At 39.8% G+C, this 17,488-nt stretch overlaps 1 protein-coding gene across 4 annotated transcripts in view; it reads left to right on the top strand.

Moving 5' to 3' along the window:
* The window catches only part of LOC136166620 (zinc finger protein 660), a 55,405-nt gene that overhangs the window by 34,957 nt on the left and 2,960 nt on the right, over positions 1–17,488 (top strand). Inside the window, exons 1-6 of one of the 4 annotated variants that reach the window (XM_065933160.1) lie at positions 3,524–3,644; positions 8,398–8,876; positions 10,068–10,230; positions 10,593–10,684; positions 10,966–11,092; positions 12,312–12,760. The exons of 1 other annotated variant lie outside the window; for it this stretch is intronic. In XM_065933160.1, the coding sequence (XP_065789232.1) occupies positions 8,478–8,876; positions 10,068–10,230; positions 10,593–10,684; positions 10,966–11,092; positions 12,312–12,322 (792 nt within the window). In that variant the 5' untranslated portion in view covers positions 3,524–3,644; positions 8,398–8,477 and the 3' untranslated portion in view covers positions 12,323–12,760. Of the gene's footprint in view, positions 1–3,523; positions 3,645–8,397; positions 8,877–9,035; positions 9,946–10,067; positions 10,231–10,592; positions 10,685–10,965; positions 11,093–12,311; positions 12,761–17,488 lie in introns of those variants that run through there. 2 more of the 4 variants (XM_065933154.1, XM_065933155.1) reach the window with 2 other exon arrangements.

The raw sequence follows: 17,488 nt of genomic DNA on the forward strand, positions 1-17,488 counted from the left end.
TTATCTGTATTGGGTTAAATACATGATGCAGAACCCACAGATATGGAGGGCCAACTCTACAAAAAAGTAGCGCTCTAGCCGTTAGAAATTGTCCTTCTGGGATTTCCCTGGCAGTCCAATGGTTAAGACTCCACACTTCCAATGCAAGAGATGCAGGTTCAAACGCTGGTGGGGGAACTAAAATTCCACATGCTGTGTGGCCAAAAAAAAAAAAATGTTCTCTTCTGTTATTTTGCTGGAGAACTTGTATAGCTAATTATTGTCACATCCCCTCTCTGGTCTCATCTCTGTTCAAACCTATACTATTATATAGATCTTTGGCTGTATGAAACCAGCATGTTCCCTGAGGTCCATTTCTACTCCAGAAGGCAGATTTGTGAGGGGGTCCAAAGGGGATGGCTAATTCCTTTCTGGGCGATATGGATACAGGACTTCACTAGTTCTCACTCCTTCCACTGACCATTTTAAGTCCACACAGCACAATCTGATGTATAAGGACTGTAGCCATGACAAAGCTGTAAACATTCTTTTAAGTTCAGTGGTTCCCAAATCTAGGAATCACAAGAAGTAATTTCACATATACAGGTATATTTCCCAAGCCCACAAAATTAACATATTTGGGTCAGGGTGTAAGAATCTATTGGAGAAGGAAATGGCAACCCACTCTAGTATTCGTGTATGAGAAATCCCATGGACAGCGGAGCCTGCAGGCTACAGTCCAGAGGGTCCCCAGGAATTGGACCCAACTGAGCGACTAAACACACATGCACTAGGAATCTATATAAAACAAAACTTTTGAAGCGGGGATTTAAGGAAGATCTCCATGAGGAGCCTTGACTCTTTACATGGCCATTTTTGTGATAATTATCCATTTTCCCTTAGAAAAATCTACAAATCACAAAATTACTGAGACATATACCAGAGTTTACGTGATCGTAACAAATTAGCAACCCAGTTTACTGAGTGAAAGAAAATGCTGTCACATTGGCAATGATGGTTTAACCACAGAGTTAAGCAGATTCATGTTTTAAAAAATTATAGGACTTACATGGTGGCCCAGTGGTTAAGAATCTGCCTCCCAGTGCAGGAAACATGGGTTTGATCTCCTTTTCCAGTAAGACCCAACATGCCATGGAGCAACTAAGCCCTTGTGCCACAACTAGTGAGCCCATGCACTACAACTCTTGAAGCCTGTTAGGCCCTAGAGCCTGTGATTCACATGGGGAAACCACTGCAATGAGAAGCCCATGTACCGCAACCACAACTAGAGACTAGTTGCAGCTGCAACTAGAGAAAAGTCTGCACACTGCAATGAAGACCCAGCACAGCCAAAAATCAAGTTTTTTAAAAATAAAAATGAATAAAAAATTGTAGTAGAACAAAATGGCGAACAAGATAAAAATAAAGTCCTTTGGCTATGACACAGCATAGAAATGTTGGATAAAACTTAAACATCTTTTTAAAGGTCTTTCAGAGCATAAAATAATCCTCAGAGCCTAGGACAAAGAAGTGGAAGTCAGATAAGTGGGTGCTTGTGTGCCATGTGACAGTTTGCTGATCCTGGTCATCAAGGGACTTAGATTTTATCAACCACAAGGGCAGGGATTTAAGTCCTTGCACCTCACAGCATGTGGGATCTTAGCTTCCTGACCAGGACTGAAGCTGTGCCCCCTGCAGTGGAAGCGTGGCGTCTTAAGCCCTGGACCACCAGGGAGGTCCTCCTATTCATGCTTTGAGATCTATAAAGTACTATCTCCTGGTTCTCCTCCTACTTGGTTGGGTGTTGGGTCCTTACCCTCTTTATGCTTAGTATTTAATCACTCTCTGGTACATTTTTTATCTGTTTTCTGTCTATCCTCCCTATGAATGTAAGTTTCTACGGACTTCACCTCTTTATTTATGTCCCTAGCGCCTAGAACAGTGTCTAGCACATGATTAGTACTCAGTGAAATGTTGTTGAATGAACAAAGTAGAGACAGATGTTTAAGCAAATGTTCAGTGAAAGCTAGAAGAAAACATATCAATATAATAACACCTTGCTCATTCAATAAGCATTCATGTAGCACCTACTGTGGCTTTGTGCTAGGTGCTAAGTGTATGTGGTATCCATATAGTCATGGCCCTTGCCCTTGAGACAGGAGAGAAAGAGGCAGGAGACAAATGTTGGATAAATGAAGATGGGGTGCAGTTGCTGGAATTTGATAAAGACTGACTGGAACCAGCTGTAACCAAGGTGGTTTTGAGAAGTCTGGTCACGGACTTTTAGTTCATTATATCTTCTTTGTAATACACAAAACCACTCCTTGGCCATGACAGTTCTGAGACGGGCCATCAAAGGCCAGAAAGTGGACAGTGGTCCAACTCCTGGGAAATACCCCCTGTTCCTGAAATAGCAGTATTCCTGGAAATAGTAATATTCCTCCCATATGTTAGCATATTAAATTAGCCCATGAAAACTACAACCTCATGCCCTGGTGCTGCTCTCACTTTCTGAGGTAGTTCACATTTGGGCCTGTGGAGTGTGAATTCCTCTAAAAACACTTTCACTTTTCTTTGACTTGCTATTGAATTCTTTCCTGCACAAAGGTAAGGACTCTCACTTGGTGATCCATCCTAAATACTCCTGTGGGTCCAAGGATGTGACATTTCCCTCTTTTGCAATACCCTTTTGGAGCCTCTTTCTGTCATCTTATATAGAGGGTGATAATTCCAGGAGTCCAAACTTAAAAGATTTAAGTATCAAAGAAGCAGAGTCCCAGTACCCTTTACACTGACCTAACTTTACTCAGGGTGGTGGACAACTGCAAAGACCTCCTCATTCCAGGGAGGCAGTGTCCCTCCATCCTCATTTCAGCTTGATTTATATTTAACACCAGAGCTCCATTATCTCATCATTTGGGCAAGAGCTCCAATATTTTGGCCACCCGATGTGAAGAGCCAACTCATTGGAAAAGACTCTAATGCTGGGAAAGATTGATGGCATGAGGAGAAGGGGTCAACAAAGGATGAGATACTTGGATGGCATCACTGACTCAATGGACATGAATTTGAACAATCTGGAGATAGTGAAGGACAGGGAAGTTCATGCGGTCACAAAGAGTCGGATGCGACTTAGCGACTGAACAACAGCAAGCCAATTCACAAGGAAGTCATTTGTAATGTATGTTATTTATGGTGAGAACTGCTGTGGTTCACAAATAGATTGGATATGTCACTCCTGAAGACATTCAGACGTTCGAGAAATCACTCTATTAAACTCAGTTGCAATTCAAATTAAAACAGAAGAGTCCAATTCTTTCAGGAGGCAACACGAGGCCTGGGGGCCTGGGCCATGTGATTTCATCTCTGCATCCTTGGGTTCTGGAATACAGCTACACCTGTTTTTTGGTTGAGAGGAATGAAGACCTAAGAGTCCCGGAGCTCCGCCTTTCCTGCCACCACTGGGAAAGCTAGGAACCATAGAGATGTGGCTTCCTAGAGAGCCGAAACTGGGAGGTGGGGTGAGGCACCGGATGTCGCTATACCCGTGGGTCAGCCATTATTCTGGGCTTCAGGTGCCGTCGCGTCCAGTTTTCGTGTCATCTCCTGGCGCCCCGGCGCCAAGGTGGTGGTCCCCAAGCCCGGAGCCGCCGCGGGAGACCCCGGTGAGCGGGGCGGGCTCGGGTCGGGTTGGCAAGCGCGAAGGGCGGCCGGGGTTGCGGCTTGAGCTCTCCAGCGCAGCTCAGCCCTCGCCGGCCCCTCTCTGCTGCTCACCCCCAGGGCGGTCCCTCCACCGCTTGGTTGAGATGGACGCCTAGGCTGCGGCTTGGGGAATACATTGAAGACGGCGCCTCTGTGTCTCCGTGTGTCTGTGGATTGGCTGTCGAGTCAATAGAATAATGAGCTGCCCCTTTGAGAAGAGCGACCTCAGTAGCCAGGTTCTCAGCTCAAGTCCTTCTGCTTTTTTCTCAGTCTTTTCTGAGGCTGATGCTGAGAAACAGCTTGAGACTTCCCTGGAGCAGGGACTCCCAGAAATCTATTTTTTTTTCCCGTGAAGGATGGATTGATTCCCATTTTTCTTTGTAATTTTATTGGCGTATACTTGGTTTTCAATTTTATGTTAGTTTTAAGTGTACAGCCAAGTGAGTCTGTTATACATATATCCACTCTTGATTCTTTTCCTGTATAGGCCGTTACAGAGTATTGCCTCTACCATACAGTATGTCTTTAGTAGTTATCTTTTTTATATATAGTAATGTGTATATGTCATTCCCAGCCTTCCCATTTATCCCCCCCACACCAAGTTCCATTTTAAATTTTGTAATGTAATGGTATTTAAGAAGCAAACTTAGACCACGCATATCACCATTGCCTCAGAGAATGTATTTTCACATTAAGTACAAATTTAGTAAATGCTGTCTTTTGCAAGAAAGGTCATTATCAACCTGTGAGTGACTGTGTATGCTTATTGTTTTAATGAACTGTTGTTTGGAAACCATTGCTTTAGAATAGTTGTTTGGGTTTCCGAAGTCTTTTCTTAGATGCAGTTATTTTGTACTTTTGGGGTTAGAATCCCTGAGATCAGAATTTGCTCCCATAACTGAACTAGTTGAGTGGCCTTGAGTGAATCTCTTAGCTCCTCTGAGACTTCTTTTGTTCTTTTTAACCTGTGCTTACAAACCTTTTGTGAGAAACAAGCATAATGTATGCTTAAGGATTTCTTATTTGTATCTCTGCAAAGTAAGAGTAAATAAAATTCTGATAATTTACTGTAGAAAATTATTTAGAAGTCTCTTTTCCCCCCAAGTTTTATTTGTAGACCCTATTTTTTTAGAACAGTTTTAGGTTCATAGGAAAATTAAGCAGAAAATACAGAAATTTCTCATTTGTTCCCTGCCCCCACATTTGCATAGCCTCCTCCAGTATCCACATCCCCCACCACTAGAAGGATAGAGTGGGAGTTTGGGGTTAGCAGATACAAACTAGTATTTATAGAATGCATAAACAAAAGGTTCTACTGTATAACTCAGGGAATTGTATTCAATATCCTGTGATAAACCTTAATGGAAAAGAATATAAAAAAGAATGTATATGTATAATTGAATCACTTTGCTGTACAGCAGAAATTAACATTGTATTCCAACTGTAGGTCAATTAAAAAAAAAAAAATCCCCCATAGTTTTGCCTTTTCCAGAAGCCATGTAGTTGGAATTGTAAAGTATGTTGGACTTTGACATTAGCGTCTTTCACTGAGTAACATACATTTACGTTTCCTCTGTATCTTTTCATGGCGTGATAGCTTCTTTTTAACACTGAATAATATTCTATTATCTGGATGTACCACAGTTTATCTGTTTACCCATTGAAGGATATCTTGATTGATTCTTGGTGTTGACAGTTATGAATAAAGCTGCTAAAACATCCATGTGCAGGTTTTTGTGTGGACATGTGTCTTCAGTTCGTTTGGATGAATACTGAAGAGCACGATTGCTAGAATTTATGGCAAGAGTATGTTTAGTTTTGTAAGAGAAAGGGCAAAACTGTCTTCCATAGTGGCTGTACTATTTTGCATTCCTACCAATGAATGACAATTTCTGTTGTCCCACGTCTTCACCAGCATTTGGTGTTGCTAGTGTTCTATATTTTGGCCATTCTAATAGGTATGTAATGGTATTTCATCGTTTTAACTTGCATCCCTGATGCAATATATGATGCAGAGCATATTTTCATGCAGTTATTTGAAATCTGTATATCTTCTTTGGCGAGGTGTTTGTTTAGATCTTTGGGCCATATTTTATCTTCTTATTTTGGCCACGAAGGGGCTTATGGTTCTTTGTTCCCTAGCCAGGGATTAAACCTGGGCCCCCAACAGTAGAAGCTACAAGTCTTCATCACTGGACTGCCAGGGAATTCCCCTTTGAGTCATTGAAAGAAAAGATTTATTTATTTTTGACTGTGCTGGGTCTTTGTTGCTGTGCTCAGGCTTTCTCTAGTTGAGGCAAGTCAGAGCTACTCTGCATTGTGGTATGCAGACTTCTCATTTTGGTTGCTTCTCTTGCGGAGGAGGGGCTCTGTGTGCGTGGCCTCTGGAGTTGTGGTGCACGGGCTTAGTTGCGCCTCAGCATATGGTATCTTCCTGGACCAGGAATCAAACCTGTGTCCCTGCATTGGCAGGTGGATTCTTAACCACTAAATCACCAGAGAAGCCCCCATGGGCATATTTTAATTGAGCTGTTTGTTTTCTTAATTGTTGAGTTTTAAAAGTTCTTTGTTTGAAATATACAAAGGAAGGATATTAGACTTTTATCGAGTATGTGTGTCTTTTGCAGGTATTTTCTTTCAGTCTATGGGGTGTCTTCTCATTCTTGACACTGCTTTTTCCACAGCAGAATTTTTGAATTTTAATGAAGTCTACCTATTACTTCTTTCAAGGATTGTGCCTTTTGTATATCTAAAAAGCTGTCACCGTACCCAAGGTCATCTAGGTTTTCTTCTAGGTTATCTTCCAGGACTTTTATAGTTCTGTATTTTATATTTAGGTCTCTGATCCATTTTGGGTTAATTTTTGGGAAATATGTAAAGTTTGTGTCTAGATTGATTGTTCTTGCATGTGAATATCTGCTTGTACCAGCACCATTTGCTGAAAAGACTATCTTTATTCCATCGCATTACCTTAATTCTATCAAAGATCAGTTGATTCTATTCATGTGGGTCTATTTCTGGACTTTCTATTCTGTTTTATTGATTTGTCTGCACTTTGCCAATACTGCACTGTTCATAACTGTAACTTTTTAGAATTTCTTTATTTTATTTTATTTTTTTTAGAATGTTTTGATGTTAGGTAGTGTCAGTCCCTCAACTCTGGGTAATATTGAGTAACGTCAGTCCCTCAACTTCACGATACTGAGGGAGAAGTCCTTCAGTATTGTGTTAGTTATTCTGGGTCTGTAGCCTCTCCATGTGAACTTTAGAATCAGTTTGTCGATACCTACGAAATAGCTTGGTGAGTTATTGGAGTTGCATTGACTCTATAGATAAAGTTGAGAAGAACTGGAATTTTGACAGTACTCTTTCTAGCTGTGAGCATGGGATAGAAATAGTTTTTTAAAATTCCTTTTCATCACCCCCAGATCAGTGACCAAAGAACTGCTCAGTTTCTTTTTTCAAGTTTCTATCCCTACTAATACTTTAGAACTTTATTTGCTTAGACTACAGGTTTCCCCTAATATCTGAAAATAGTGTTCTTATGAAACCTTCATAAGGTCAAATGGTGTAAAGCAAAGGAGCAGTTCCCTGGGAACACATCTTACTAATAGATACACAAAGTAAAACTGGATAAAGCACAGATGCTCACAGACACAGGTTAAGTCCGTGGCGGCTTGATGCTGAGATACTGAGCGTAGTTCCTACGGAACGGGCTTGGCAATGCCACTCTGGCTACTTGGGGTACCTTTGGCTACCTCTTAGTTGCCTTTAGAATTTGCTTCTGTTTACTTACCTCTTCACTCTAGTTCTACAACCTTATCTCAAAGTTTTCTTCCTTTCTCTGATTTGCACAGAACATTTCTAACAGAGCTGTATGTTGTGTCACTCCCTTGCTTTAGAAATTACAGTTTCTTCCTGGAATGGCTTTCTTAATATTCCAGTGATCTTTTTATTTTTTCTTTAAAGCCCAACCCTAAATTACCTCCATGAATTCTTATTGTGCTTGTTTGTCCTCCTGTTAATTGTACTTGGACTTTGTATTGAGATTATATTTTATTTTGCTCTCCTCTGCTCTGTTATAAGCATGAACTTTAAGGGTCCACTTGTTAAATAAAATTAATGGGGCATCCAGATATGTCACTGATAGTGATGTAACTGTTACAGCCTTAAAAGGGTAAACTATTTGTACCTTTCTGCTAAACAATTTCTTTTCTGGAGATTTTTTTCCTGAAGAAATAAGCAGAAATGTAATACCAAAAATTCTTTAGCAAAGATGGTCATTGTAGCTTAATTTGTAATAGGAGAAAATTATAAATAATTAAACGTCCAATGGCAGTGGATTACTTAAGTATGATACACTCTTAAAAATAATGATTAAGGGGTATTTGGTTTGGACTTTCATGGTTGTCCAGTTGTTAAGACTCTGGGCTTCCAATTCAAGGGGTGCAAGTTCAGTCCCTTGTTGTAGAACTCAGATCCCACATGCCTCATGGCAAGGGAAAAAAAGGAATTTCATGTTTTTGATATTAGCAGTGGTCTGGATAACATGAATATTAATGTCCCTAGAGCCTTGAGCTGGGGCCTCTGTCAAAGGAGAAACTGCCCAGAATCTAGAACTCTGCATTTAGCAAGGTTTCTTCGTTACTGGGGGCTAATTGGGGTGCAGAAGATCTGACTGTGTCTCTGGGTTAACTTTAACAATGACTTTTTTAGGTCTTACAGATGATGTTCTTCAAGCTCTAAGGAAGAAGTCAAGCAAGAATTGAGGGACCCTGGAGAGGAGTCTGTCTTAAATGGCAGCAATGACAAGAGAAAATTGGGCCCACAGTGCTCTGCGACAAGAGGGCCTCGTTAAAGGGAAGGATGATACCTGGAAGTGGGGAACCAGCTTCCAAGGGAGTAGCTCCACTGTTTGGGAGACCTCCCACCTGCACTTTAGACAGTTACGTTATCATGAGACATCTGGACCCCAGGAGGCACTGAGTCGGCTCCGGGAGCTCTGTCGCCGGTGGCTGAGGCCAGAAGCACGCACCAAGGCCCAGATCCTGGAGCTGCTGGTGCTGGAGCAATTCCTGAGCATCCTGCCTGGGGAGATACGGACCTGGGTGCAGATCCATCGCCCCGGGAGTGGTGAGGAGGCCGTGGCCCTGGTAGAAGAGCTGCAGAAAGACCTTGATGGACCAGCATTAAAAGTGAGAAAGGGGAAGTGGGGAGTAGGCCCAGGACAGGCTGGGGTAGAAGATGATCCTGTGATTTTCATTAGCAGTAACACAGCAGCAACCCTTATGCTGATTAAAACAGGTTCATGAGCTCTTCAGACCATAGAATATCTGTCTGGAGAAATGGATTTATAGTTGGGATCTTTGGACCAATTCAGAATCAACACAGAGCATTGACTCTGCTTTGTCTCCCTGGGTGATGCTTGCTAATTCTGAGTTTGATTCAAGAATCTGAAGAGCATAATGTTCCTAAGAGCTCCTCTAAACAGAAGCAAGTATATTGTTTGTAAAGTCTGTTTGGATTGGTGTTGTAAACCTGGAGTATGGAAAGTTGTGGGAGAGCAAGAATGAAGCTTTCTAGATCTGGAAAGACCACTCCATGTGTTCCCCTACTGGGGACTGTGTGAGACAAGGGATTGGGTTGAGATATTTGCCTCCGATAAGATTTTATATCCTTGGATATTAAATTGGGATCTTAACATGGTTTCTAGTATGTGTCAGATCTCTTTCTGTCGATCTGGAGCCCACTAGAAACATTTCTATATGAAAAGTCTGAAATGTAATTTGGGAGCGATATCAAGGATGGGCTTGTTTGTTTTAATCGTGAAAATGAAGAATTTCAGAGCTGTGTTTTTCATTACTAATCACTAAGTCGTTGTTCTCATTCAAGAGATAAAAAATGGAGACAGGAAAAGGTTCACTGCGTTGCCTTTGTGAGACACCTAGTTAGCAGCAAAACCAGATGTCTAGACTTCTAGTGTTCCTTCTATTGGAGCAGGTGGAAATGAGAAAAGGTGTGAATAAGTAGAACCCAGTGTTTTAGATTAAACCTGAAGCTGAAGACTTTTAGATTAAGTCTGAAGCTCTTAATTGCTTGTTACTTCCCATTCCCTCCTTACCCACACCCAGGTCTGGCTTCTGTTTCTACTGTTCTGTTCAGTCTCCTCTGGGAAAGGTCACCAGTACCATGAGTGGGGCTAGAGGGCAGCTCCATTGTTCTCAAGGCAAAGCTTTCCTGCTGTTTTGATGCTCCATACTTGAGGTGGGTCACTCTCATCTCACTGTTCTAGACTATATGGGCAGAAAGAGGTCCATGGTGGTTAGGTGAGTTCATTTGCTGGAGGTACAAGGAGAGTCAGTTTATTGCGTTCTGCTTGTTCCCAGGTTCCATCCTTTGTCCAGGACCAGGACACTCTCCAGGAGAGTCTGAGTACTCCAGGAATAGCACTTCCTCATGCACCCACTGGCAGCCACATATCAGCTGAAATTCACTCAAGTTCTCTTACTGACCCGGTGGTGTTCGGCTTGCTCCAGGATCCTCAACATGGTAACTTACTCTGTGGGTCTGGTTTTGGACATCCTCTGGACTCTTGCTGGGTCTCACCTCCCTACTCCCAGATAACTACTTCCTCTTCTGCCGTTCTATGAGTACCTTGATACTAAACTCTTTTCTTTTCTCCCTCGTGTCATTTCTTAGGTGCCTCTGACCCTTTATCCATTCTTATTACTAATTTTTGCACTTTTCCAGCCCTGCACATGGGGGTCAGAAAAGATCTGTGTGTCATTTTCTAGCCATTATTGCCTAGTTCTGGTACTTATATGTCTTTCTGAACTCCTTTTTTATAGAAGATACTTACTGGATTTGGACAGGAATGACAGTTACCTTATATGCAGCTTTTTCTCCTTCAGATTCTCCTGCCCCTGAAGCTTCTGCCCTTTCCCAGGAAGAGAACCCCAGAAATCAATTAATGGCTCTCATGCTCTTGACAGCCCAGCCCCAGGTAAGATTTGCGACCTCTTTTCTTCCTGAGGCCCTATCTGCACTACCTAATTGTGGCTCAAACGTACACTCACTCATCCTAGTGCTTGGGTGTCCAGTCAGCTCCCATCTTTGAATCAAGGTCCCTGCTATTGGAAGGCAGAGTTCATGTGGGGTCTCCTGTGTCTCTCTAATAGCCCACCTCATGCCCTCATAACATGTCTCTTCCCCAAAAGTGAAAGGAACCCTTCCGTAGGGGAGCTTCCTGGGCATGGATAATCTCACACATACCTGTCATTTCAGGAATTAGTGATGTTTGAGGAGGTATCAGTATGCTTCACTTCAGAAGAATGGGCATGTTTGAGCCCAGTTCAGAGGGCCCTGTACTGGGATGTGATGCTGGAGAATTACGGAAATGTGACTTCCTTAGGTAAGGACCCTTTCTCCCCATAATTTGTACTTTTTCTTCATCAGCATTTGTTTATTTTTCTTTTTTTTTTTCTCTTTTTACATCCCCATGACTCCCTGCAGTGTAAGTGCAGATTCTTAACCACTGGACCACCAGGGAAGTCCCAGCTTTTGTGGGACTTTTTGCTACGCTAATTATGAACATAGTGTAGCATACTTATTTTGAAAAATACTCGAAGGAAAAAATTTTTTAAACTGACACTTTACAAACAACTACCCTCAAAATTTTGATATTTTAACTTTCTGGCTTTTTCTGTGTATTTGAGAGGTTTTTTTTAACATTGTTTTGAGTGTGTGTGTGTCTGTGAATATGTACAGTTTTATAGCTTGCTTTCTTTGTATTTACCTCACTCGTGTTATCACACATTCTTTGCAAACATTATCTGTATTGGCTGCATAATTTGTGTCATAATTTAGTTAGCCATTTCTGTATTTTAGATGATTACTGTAATAATAATCTTTATGCTTAATGTTTCTTTTTATTTTTAATTTCTCATTATTTTTTAGAAGTAGAATCACTAAGCCTAAATTAATTATTTTAAGGCTCTTGCTTCCTACTGCCAAATTTCTTTCCATATTGATGTCAGTCCTCTCTGCTCTTACCAGCTATACACAAGAACCACTTCTTTGGCTCTACCTTCATTGATGCTGAGTAGTCCCACTCTTTTAAATTGTTGTTAATAAAATTTTTTAAGTTATAATATCTATTCTGAAGTGCATTTCTTTGATTAGTAACAAGAGTATTTTTTAAAAACCTGTTAGCCATTTATGTTTCTGACAAATATTAAACACCTGCCATGTAATGGCAACTATGGGAATGATATGATTCTTCCCTTAAGTAGCATGATTTGGGAGATGAAAAAGAATAAACAAGGCAGAGTGAAATAATTGGAATTAGAGTGGCATAAGTCTCTTGAGATGGAAATAAAGAGGACAGAGCAACCTGTACATTCCTGGGAGTTAGAAAAGGCCATGAAGGAGGTAGCTCTGTATTTCATTGTCTGAGTATCATTCTTTACATTGTCAGCTTTATGATACTGAATTTTTATTCAAGAACATTATATATCATTCCATTTGTTCATGCTGCCTTTGTCTGATTCAGGCCTGTTTTAAAAGTGCCTTCAGGTAGATCTTACATGATTCTGGTTACATTGGCTCTTTGTTTGTTTTTTTTTTTTAAGGTACAACATGATAATATAATATATATTTACATTGCAAAATGAGGACCACAATCAAATTAATTAACATATCCATCATCTCACACAGTTACCTTTTATTTTGTGGTGAGAGCATTTAAGATCTACTCTATTAGCAAATTTCAAGTATATAATTTTGTTGTTGTTTAGTCGTTAAGTTGTGTCCAACCCTCTGTGATCCCATGGACTGAAGCCTGACAGGCTCCTCTGTCCATGGGACTTCCCGGGCAAGAATACTGGAGTGGGTTGCCATTTCCTTCTCCAGGACATTGACTCTTTGGAATAGGAATCTTTTCTGGTATTTTCTAATTGATCAGTTTGCATACATGAAAATATTTAATTTTTGTATGTTAATTTTGTACTTAGCAACCTTAGTAAATTTTTTTATTGTTCATAGTAATTTATACTGTATATTTTTACATTTATGAGGATATGTCTTTTAGTATCTCAGCTGTGGTGTGATGGTCAAATATTTTGTAGATTTGATGTTTTGATATATATTCCTAAACTGCTTTCTGTCAATGACTTACCAATTTATACATCCACACAAAACGCCTCAGAGGACCTATTTCCCCTCTATGTGCTTGTGATTTGGTCAATTTCAAATCTTTGCTAGCTAGATGAAGGATCCTATTCTTTGGGGTTTTTTTTCCATTTCTTTGGTCATTAGTGTTATTATGCTTATTGTTATTTTATGTTTATTCATATTCTTTCTTCATATTTCTTTTGTTTATTAGAACTGGCAACCCTTTGTCACATGTTATACATTTTCCCATTTGTTTGCCTTTCTGTGCTGGTTATGAGTTTAAGTCTTAGAAAATCTTTCAAACAGCAATATTTTCCTTTATGGTGTATTTCTCCATAAAAATACTATTTTTTAAATCATATGTATTTTATTCAGACATTTTCATTGTTTCATTTTTATATTTATGCAGAGTGACCTAGGAATCCAACTTGTTTGCTTGCTTTTTTGTTTAATCCACGTGATTTTCAGTAGTTCTAATGTGATTTACTATATAACCCATCTTTCTTTTTACAAATTTTAAAACATGTTTTATGGGTTAATTAATTTTATGAAGAACACTCACCATGGATCCATAGCTTATGCTATAAGCCAGAATAAATTCCAGATGGGTCTAAATAAAGGTTAAACTTAAAAAATGAGAAAATGGAATTCCATATTTATTCTAGCTGAAAAAGAAGTTTGAATCAATTTGAATAAGTAAGATATGCTCTGACTGCAGTGTTGTTGAGGCTTTGGGCAAGCAGATGCCAAGGTACTTATGTTCTTTGACCTAGTAGTTCTGATTTGAGGAGGATACCTTAAGGAAATGGTTCAGAAAGGGGGAGAATAAGCAATATGTCTAAAGACAGTCCCAGCAAAGAATTGACAATGATTAAAATTTGGGAACAACCAAATTTCCTCAGATAAAGTACAACGCACGTAGCCCATGGTGTTCTGATCTGGGAGTAGACTGTGACACTATCAAATTTGACAGTTTTATGTACTCAGTTTCTGTGCATTGATAAGCTGGTGGAAAAGCAGACTTCGGGGCTTCCTTGTTGGCTCTGTGCTAAAGGATCCATCTGCCAATGCAGGAGACATGGGTTTGATCCCTAGTCTGCGAAGATCTCATATGCTGTAGAGCAACTAAGGCAGTGCGCCATCACTATTGAGCCTGTGCTCTGGAGCCTGGGAGCCCACACACCCTAGAGCCTGTGCTGTGCAACAAGAGAAGCCAGCGCATTGAGAAGCCCAGACTCTGCAACTAGAGAGTAGCCCCTGCTTGCTACAACTAGAGAAAAGCCCAAGCAGCAGTGAAGACCCAGCAAAGCCAAAAAATAACTTTTTTAAAAAAGAACAAACTCCCAAATAGCTTGCACATACTTCTTCAATATGTAAAAGAATTGTAAATGTTCATTTAAGAGATTGGAATAGAATTTAAAGGCAGTTATTCAAGAAATATTAAGTATCTCATACATCAAGCTTAATCCCTGCCTTAAAATACATTCAAGTTGAATTGACAGACATTTACAAAAATAAGTACAATACAGTGTAACAAATGCTATATAATAAAAGTATGCATGTGTGGGAGCACATAGGAGCTTAGCATGATGAAAGAACTGGGAGAGTAGGAGGACAGGTGGGTGGTTTAGAGAAAGATTTACAGAGGGAAGTGACTTTTTTGTGGGGAAGGGGCTATACCACTTGTGGGAATCTTAGTTCCCCAACCAGAGACTGAACCTGAGTCCCAGCAGTGAAAATACCAAATCCTAACCACTGGACTGCCAAAGAAATCCCAGATGCTATTAACATGATTTCTTAATTTTCTTTCTTTTTTTTTTTTTTTTTTGATTGTTCAGTGCTATGGTACAGAAACACACTAATTTTTGTATATTAATATTTATCCTACAGCCTTGCTGAACCTACTTGGTTCAGGTAGTTTTTTGGTTGCTTCTTTCAGTTCAAGTCAGTCGCTCGGTCGTGTCTGACTCATTGTGACCCCATAGACTGCGTCACACCAGGCCTCCCTGTCCATCACCAGCTCCTGGAGTTTACCCAGACTCGTGTCCATTGAGTCGGTGATGCCATCCAACCATCTCATCCTCTGTCATCCCCTCCTTTCACCTTCAATCTTTCTTAGCATCAGGAATCAGGGTCTGTCATCCCCTCTTCTCGCCTTCAATCTTTCCCAGCATCGGGGTCTTTTCAAATGAGTCAGTTCTTCGCATCAGGTGGCCAAAATATTGGAGTTCAGCTTCAGCATCAGTCCTTCCAATGAACACCCAGGACTGATCTCCTTTAGGATGGACTGGTTGGGTCTCCTTGCAGTCCAAGGGACTCTCAAGAGTCTTCTCCAACATCACAGGTCAGAAGCAGCAGTTCCTCAGCGCTGAGCACAGTGATGTACTACATGAGCTGATCATCTGATGTTATACCAGCATTTGCCTTCCTGTGATGAATCCCACTTGGTCATGGTGTAGAATTCTTTTTATGTGTTGCTGGAGTCAGCTAATATTTTGCTGAGATTCTTTTCTTTTTTTTTTTCTTTTGCTTTTATTTTACTTATTTGGCTGTGCTGGTTCCTCATTGCTGCATGGGCTCTTTTCTAGTTGTGGCGAGCAGGAACTACTCTCTAATTACAGTGCATGGGCTTCTCATGGTGGTGACTTCTCTTGCAAAGCACAGGCTCTAGGGTGTGCAGGCTTCAGTTGTTGCGGCTCCTGGACTCTAGAACACAGGATTAGTAGATATGGCTTAGTTTTTCTGCGGCATGTGGTATCTTCCCAGACCAGGGATTGAACCCATGTCTGTTGTATTGGCAGGCAGATTCTTTACTACTGAACCACCAGGAAACCCCAGTTGAGGATTCATATGTCTCTATTCATAAAGATATGGTTGTTTGTAGTTTTGTCTGTTTTTGTAATATCTTTGTCTGCTTTTAGTATGTAGGTAATACTGGCCTCGTAAGAATTAGTTGAGATGTGTTCCCACCTTTTTTGTTTATTAGAAGAGTGTGTGAAGAATTGGTATTCATTCTTTTAATGTTTGGTAGAATTGATCAATGAAACTGTGCGTCTGGGCATTTCTTTGTGCGTAGTTTTTTGTCTACTGATTCTATTTCATTGCTTATTATGGAACTATTCAGATTTTCTGTGTCATCCTGAGTCGATTTTAAGTACATTGTGTCTTTTTAGAAATTTGGCCATTTCTTTTTCTTTTTTTTGGCCATTCCATCTTAAGTTGTTTAGTTGGCACAGTCTCATTCATGGTATTCCCTTAAACTTTTTTTTTTTCCCTGTAAGATCAGTGGTAATTCCAATGAGGGTGGCTTTTGTACTTAGTTTTTAAGTCTGTAAGTTTGGGCAGGTAGCAAATTGGGAAGAGGAAGAGCAAATTCAGGAAGAGAAAGGGGCATGGGCAGTGATAGGGAAGCAAGCAAAAACATGACATGTTTGGGCATCTGTACATAGTTTTCCATGCCTAGAGTCTATAGGCATAAAGGGTACTAATAAGAAGCGAAGCCAGAAAAATAGCAGATAGTGGAGGATAGCATCTCTTGGGCTGTTCTTGTCATTTGTACATTATCCTTTGGGCAATGAAGCATTGTTTGTTTTGAGCAGGTGAGTGATATGATCAAATATACATATTGGAAAGATAATTAGCAATGGAGTGGACATGGATTAGAGGACTGGGGAGGAGTGGAGCTAAGGAATCCTGTCTTTTTCTTGCCTGCTTAACCAAAGATTGCAGAAAATAATCAGCTCCCTCTATCATTCTGATATTTTTTTCCCAAGTCCCTTAAAGCTCATTAGGCCCACACACAGTCTGATTTCTATACTAAAATTTCATTTATCCAGCTAATTAGCTAGTGTATATATGAGTCCGTCATTTCTTAACCATTTTCCATTTCTGTTTAACCACTTGCAACACTTCTATTTCTTAAAATGCTTCTACTTCCTTAAAGAAAGAAAACTTTCCTTTCAAGCAGCATTCTGCTTAAATTGTAAAACCAGTCTGTTAACACTCCTTTCCTATGTATTTTCTCTCTGTTTAGGTAGAAGAATACTGTTTTTATACTCAAATAGAAGATAATGTTATTATTATTTATATAATTTTATTTATTAGATAATTTGGGGAACTAGTTCATAATTTTTCTCACATTTGGATGGTGAAAATGAGTTTCCAAAACATTTAAAATATACATCATTTCATATTTTAAAATATTTGAGAATATTAGAGTCGTAAAGAGGTTAACTAGTTTAGCCTCATTATTTTATAGATGTTTTCATAGTTTTTAACGTCTCTATATTTTTTCCTTTCATTCAGTATTTTTTATATATAACTACATAATGGAGTCTAATGTAGACCTGATATTTTTGTGAAATTAATTTTAAAATTTCCATTTCTCAATTCTAAAAGAAGGATTCTAGGTGTTAAGTTGCTTTTTAATAGATTTTTTCCTGTAGATTAATTACTTTCAAGTAATTAAAAAATGTTAATACATTTGACTCTTCAAAAGTTAAAGATGGCCTTCAGAGTTTTTAGGTATATTTTCTTTCTTTGAGAGTTCCCATCTTCTTAGCATGAAGAAGAAAAAAGATAGTTCTTTATAAGCCCCATCCAGCTTCATGAACCACCTGTATTAAGATCCTTCTCT

The sequence above is a fragment of the Muntiacus reevesi genome, chromosome 4 (genome assembly GCF_963930625.1).
Source record: "Muntiacus reevesi chromosome 4, mMunRee1.1, whole genome shotgun sequence".
NCBI classification, from domain to species: Eukaryota; Metazoa; Chordata; class Mammalia; order Artiodactyla; family Cervidae; genus Muntiacus; species Muntiacus reevesi.